Source organism: Coptis chinensis, chromosome 8 (genome assembly GCF_015680905.1).
Source record: "Coptis chinensis isolate HL-2020 chromosome 8, ASM1568090v1, whole genome shotgun sequence".
Lineage (NCBI taxonomy): Eukaryota > Viridiplantae > Streptophyta > Magnoliopsida > Ranunculales > Ranunculaceae > Coptis > Coptis chinensis.
Window position 1 is genome coordinate 69,853,606 of NC_141463.1, and position 5,886 is coordinate 69,859,491.

Sequence of the window (5,886 nt, forward strand, 5' to 3'; positions counted from 1 at the left end):
ATGCTTTTGATTCAATGACCTTTTTCTTCATGTTGTTCTCCAAGTAGACTACAATCGGGCAATCGAAAAAGCCGATGCCTTTTGGGTGAAACATCGTTAAACAATTAACTCTACTTAAGGTTGTTCCTATGTTCATGTTACTAGTATCTTCTTTCCTTTTATGTGAGCTTGGGCAGCTATTCAATGAATCACCATCTAAGGCAAACACAAAGAATACTTCCCTTACTCTAAAACACTACACAATTAGAAGAAAAGTAGAGAATAATAGTATTCAATTACAATAAATAAAACTCTATTCTAGCATTATATTCAATTGCAATAAATAAAACCCTAAACTAGCATGATATTCAATTGTAATAAATAAAAACCTTAATCTATACTTCCATCCCCTGGTGTGGGCAATGAAACTAATAACTAAAAACATAAAGAACTAACCTGATTGAAGAACATCATGAACCAGAAGAATCATTAAACCTTAAGCACTGGCTTCATCTCCTCCCTTGAAGGAGAAGATTAGTCTTCCATATAGAAGGAAGAACACGAAGAACGAAAAGAAGAAGAGTTGAAGAACATAAGACTAGAAAGACTAATTTATTAAGACTCAGCTAGTTAAAACCGATCTTTTATTATTAATCTCTCTCTGCCTCAAGTTTTGGAGACAAGAATATAAGTGAATTGGCCAATTACATGAGGCACTTAGGTCCTTTATTTATAGGGGTTACAATGAGCTCTAGAAGCATGCCAAACCATCATTTGTTTCCTAATACAAATAGACTTCTTCCAGAGTCCAACTTCATGTCCAAAACTGAGAAGGAATTGGCTACGATTAATCGATTCATCGATGCCCGGATTCATTATCCATGCGTCTCAGACTCAAGCAATGCGTCTGGACTCACGATCTATGCGTCCCAGACGCGAGCATTGAGTCCAGACTCACAATCCATGAGTCTCAGACTCAGAAGTCTATTTTCCATTTTCTGCTCTATCCTTCTATCCTCTTTTGCGGGCTTTGGTCCAAGCAACGAATCCTTTGGCCTTGGGCTTCCAAATAGGCTTTAAAATAGGTCCAAGTCGCATCTTTAATAGCTCCATTTTACCCCTTTTTCTCTAATATTCTACAAAACTCTCTTTTTCACCTGTAGAATCTTAAAACACAACTTATAAACACTATTAGTCCACTAAGATGGCTAAACAAAAGGCATAATCGAGGGTTAAATAGCACTTTTTGAGCACTTATCAATATCAAATGCGCATCGCCAAGTAGATGAGGATCATGAACAACAAGCTGACTACAGGAGCTCAGGTTAACGCGGTACCCCACAAAGATCCTCTCATCTTTTTCACTGAGGCTGACTGTTGTAACATCCAGAGCCCCCCATGAGGATGCGCTTGTTTTGACACTTCCTTTTGGAGATTATGATTTGCATCGCATATTGGTTGATCTAGGCAGCTTAGCAGATGTGCTATACTATGACGCATTCAAGAAGCTGCAGATTCTTGATTCTGAAATGGTCACCACCAACTCCAACCTATATAGATTCAGTGGTGACAAAGCTCTGACAGTTGGGGAGATCCAATTACTTGTAGCTACTGGTCCAGTAACTCTCATAATAAACTTTGTTGTGGTAAAAGCTAACACACCCTATCATATGATCTTTGGGGGACTCGCCGCATGGACTCGAAATGTTCCTAGCACCTATCACCAATGTCTGAAGTTCTCGCATAACGGGACAATTGAGACGATCAGAGGGGATCAGGTGGCTTCCAAAGCATGATACACATTGGCGATGAAGCAATCCCCACTCCCTTTTGAACCAATGGAGGTGGGGCGACCCGCCAAATAGCAATTATAGTTGGATCCACCTCTCCCTGACCTGGTCCCATGAGAGAGGGAGGATCCCTCCTCACTGGAGCTATTAGAGAAAGTAGAAATTGTAGGAGGTAGCTCGCCAAAAACCACTTTCATCGGCACCTTGTTGAGTTCTAAAGAGCGCTAGACTCTGATACAGTTCCTCTGAGAGCACAGAGATGTGTTTGGTTGGTCACTAGAAGAAATGCCAGGAATTGACCCCCACGTGGCATGCCACCAGCTCAATGTCCACAGTGATGTAGTAGTAGTCAAGCAGAAACCGAGAAGGATAGGTGCTGACAAATCCAAAATGGTAAAAGCTGAAGTTGAAAAACTAAAGGCAGCTAATTTTGTCAGGGAAATCAATTTCCCCATCTGGATTTGTAATATTGTCCTAGTAAGAAAGAAGAATGGGTCATGGAGAATCTGTATTGACTTCACAGCTCTGAACTGTGCATGTCTGAAAGACAACTACCTTCTGCCATGAATTGACAAGTTAGTAGATGCAACGGCTGGACATGAACTATTATCTTTCACAGATGGGTCGTTTGGCTATAACCAGATCCAACTGCATGAGGAGGACCACAAGCATGCCAGTTCCACAATCGAGGATGGCTTGTACTGTTATCAGGTCATGCCATTCGGACTGAAAAATGCAGGAGCCACATACCAGCATTTGGTAAACAAAATGTTTGAAAGATTGATAAGAGACTTTGTGGAGGTGTATGTGGACGATCTCCTGATCAAGAGTCTGAAACGGGGAGATCATCTCTCCCACTTGAAACGTGCATTTGACGTTCTCTGAGAGTATCGCATCAAACTTAACCCTGCAAAATGTGCTTTCGCTTGATCATCAGGGAAGTTTTTAGGGTGCCTAGTTACTAAGAGAGGGATTGAGGCAAACCCAGATCAGATTTGGGCACTCATAGAAATACCCTCACCTAAAAACATGAAAGAGGTTCAAAAAGTTACAGGCAGGTTAGCAGCTCTGAATAGGTTCATCTCCAAGAGTTTAGATAAGCGCAAACCTCTCTTTTAGTTAGTGCGAAAGAACACCACACCTCCTTCATATGGACAGAAGAATGCCAAAAAGCATTCGATCAACTTAAAACATATCTGGGGGCACCGCCAATCCTTTCAAAGTCCGTTGAGGGAGAAGTCCTGGGTCTTTATCTCTGTTCATCTGAATACGACATCAGTTATGTACTAATACGCGTGGATAAAAAGAAGGTTGAAAAATATGTTTATTTCTTAAGCCAGACGCTCCTACCAGTAGAAACAAAGTACCCTAAACTTGAAAGAGTCGCTTTAGCACTTGTTTTTTGCCGCAGTGAAATTACGACCGTACTTCCAGTCCCACACTATCAGAGTGATCACGGAGTACTAATTGCGATCAGTTTTGGAATGATCGAATAGGTTGGGAAGGCTAGCTAAATGGTCTGTGCAACTGTCAGAATATGATATTATTTATGTCCCCAGAATCTCAGAGAAAGGTCAGGCACTAGCAGAATTCTTAGGAGATTTCCCAATGACCTACACGGGGTACGACTCAACCACCCCCAGTTTTGATGATGACATCCTGCCTGAATCTCCAAATACCCATCCAGGCCCATGGAGTCGAGCTCCGGATGGCAGCTATTTGTCGATGGATCTTCAAATGATAGAGGCGCAGGAGTTGGAGCTATGTTAGTTACTCCTGATAATATGCATTTGGAGAAATCCATCCGATTAGGTTGGAATGCCTCTAACAATGAGGCAGAGTATGAGGCGACACTTGCTGGCCTCATAATGGCCCTCGACCTGGGCCTAACACACCTCACAGTTTTTAGTGACTCACAGTTGGTTGTGTTCCAAGTTGATGGACGGTATGAGGCCAGGGACGAACGAATGGTCAAATACCTGGAACTGGTGAGGGGTCTTCAAGGAAAGTTTGAGAACATTCAAATCTATCAGCTACCTTGATCCAAAAATCGACACGCAGATGTTTTGTTATATGTTGCCTCGATGTTGGGCAACAACGAGTCACGTTCCATCCCTATAGAGTTCTAGGAGAAATCTAGCATTCAGGTCCCAGTTACAACAGTTTGTGTTATTCCAGCCATTACTCTAAGTTGGATGGATCCATATAAGTCCTACCTCAAAGACGGGACACTCCCTGAGGATAAGAATATGTAGTAAGGTGTCTGCTTGCAAAGATACAAAGATTCACCCTCGTTGGAGACGATCTATATAGGAAGTCCTTCATGGGACCTTATCTCATATGTCTCTCCCCATACCTCGCTAAACAGGTTATACGAGAAGTTCATGATGGAATTTGTGGCAACCATGCTGAGGGCAGAACACTAGCTCTCAAGATCCTAAGGCAAGGGTACTTTTGGCCTTATATGTAAAATGATGCACAGGTTTTTGCACGCAAATATGAAAAATGTCAACGATATGCTCTGCTAATCCATGCTTTAATAACAGAACTGCACCCATTGGCTAGCCCATGGCCATTTGCACAGTGGGGAACTAACATCATAGGACCTTTACCACCTGCTCCTGGCAATGTCAGATTCTTACTAGTTGCGACGGATTACTTTACCAAGTGGATAGAAGTAGTTCCCCTTGTCTTCATTCGAGAACAGGACGTCAGAAAGTTCATTTGAAACAACATTATCTGCGGGTTTGGCATACCCAAACTTATCATCTCAGATAATGGGCAAAAGTTCACTGGAGGATTGGTCGTTGAACTATGTGAGGAGTTTCACATTACCCATCTGTTCTTAACTCCAAGGTATCCACAAGGCAATGGCCAAACTGAAGCCTCTAGCAGGGTCATCTTGGATAATATGAAGTGTAAATTAGACGATGCGAAAGGTTTATGGGTCGAGGAACTACCTAAGGTCCTATGGGCATATCGAACTACACCCAGACGGTTAACTGGTGAGTCTCCATTTTCACTGACCTACAGAACTGAAGCTGTTAACCTCCAGAACTGGTAGCTCCCATTTAGAAGTCAAATGTTATGCACACTCTGGACAATAAGGAGTTGTTATGTAGAGAAATGGATCTCCTAGATGAAAAGTGAGATGGTGCCACACTTCGCTTAGCTGTTAACTAGCAGATTCTGAAGAGATCATACGACAAGAGAGTTCGAATTCAATCTTTCAAATCTGGAGATCTGGTTTTGCACGAGATCGCAGAGCCCAACAGCAAACTTGGTCCCAACTGGGAAGGACCATACATCATCAACAAGGTTGGTCGAACTGGTTTTTATTATCTATGCACTGTTGAAGGGGACGTTCTTGTCAAACCATGGAACACGCAGCACCTTCGCAAATACTATCAGTAAATTGTTATTCTATGCTTTTTTATGCATTGTTTACTCCTTTCCAACTCATCAATAAAGTTCTCCACATTACCATCGAATGTATTCCTTGAGTTAGTTCTTTATTTATGATCCATAATGGATTAAGCCTTTAGGAAATTATCTTCTGACTATCTGTTCAAGAATATTGTATGCCAATTTGCTTTAGAACCAGTAATGCTGAGTATGGGAAAGTTGAACTATATGCCAGATCTTTTCTCATTTCCACGCAGCTGGAACTGTACGACAGTTCTTTCAAACTAAGATTATCCTTGATGGGTTAAGCCTTTAGGGAATCGGACCACACTAAATGTTCAGTAAACTGTATGCCAATTTGACTTGGAGCAAGAGATAGTGTTCTTGAGAGCCTGAATTGTATGCTAGTTCCTGGTGCCCTCGAAACATCAACATAGGAGTTGCTAGGAAGATCTGGGTTGGATCCAAATCCTAGCACGCAAATCATGGGACTGGAAATGTATCGGCATGATATCGCTGAGGAAGACTCCCCCACTGCGGTTCTGGCGATACCCTTTTTATTTTTTAAATAAATAGAACCTATCGTTATTAAACACAGTGTCATGCTCATGGCACCAAGTTACTTTCGCAAAGACATATGACTTTATTGCGATCGAACTCCTAATTACAGTTAACTTGAATGGTTTCCATGATATCCTGATCAGATTCTGGT

The 5,886-nt window shown here is 41.8% G+C and overlaps 1 protein-coding gene across 1 annotated transcript; it reads left to right on the forward strand.

The window, feature by feature from the left end:
- Window positions 1–1,264: 1,264 nt before the first annotated feature.
- LOC147482718 (uncharacterized) lies at window positions 1,265–1,775 on the forward strand. The gene is made up of 2 exons (XM_086579396.1): window positions 1,265–1,358; window positions 1,447–1,775. The coding sequence occupies exons 1-2, from the start codon at window positions 1,265–1,267 to the stop codon at window positions 1,773–1,775; spliced, it is 423 nt and encodes a 140-aa protein (XP_086435522.1).
- The last annotated feature ends 4,111 nt before the right edge of the window (window positions 1,776–5,886 follow it).

What these genes read in the sequence shown, in the direction of transcription:
- LOC147482718 (XM_086579396.1), top strand. Translation starts at nt 1,265, where the DNA reads ATGAGGATCATGAACAACAAGCTGACTACAGGAGCTCAGGTTAACGCG. An exon ending in TTTCACTGAGGCTGACTGTT is followed by an intron (nt 1,359 to 1,446) that starts GTAACATCCAGA and finishes TGGTTGATCTAG; the next exon opens with GCAGCTTAGCAGATGTGCTA.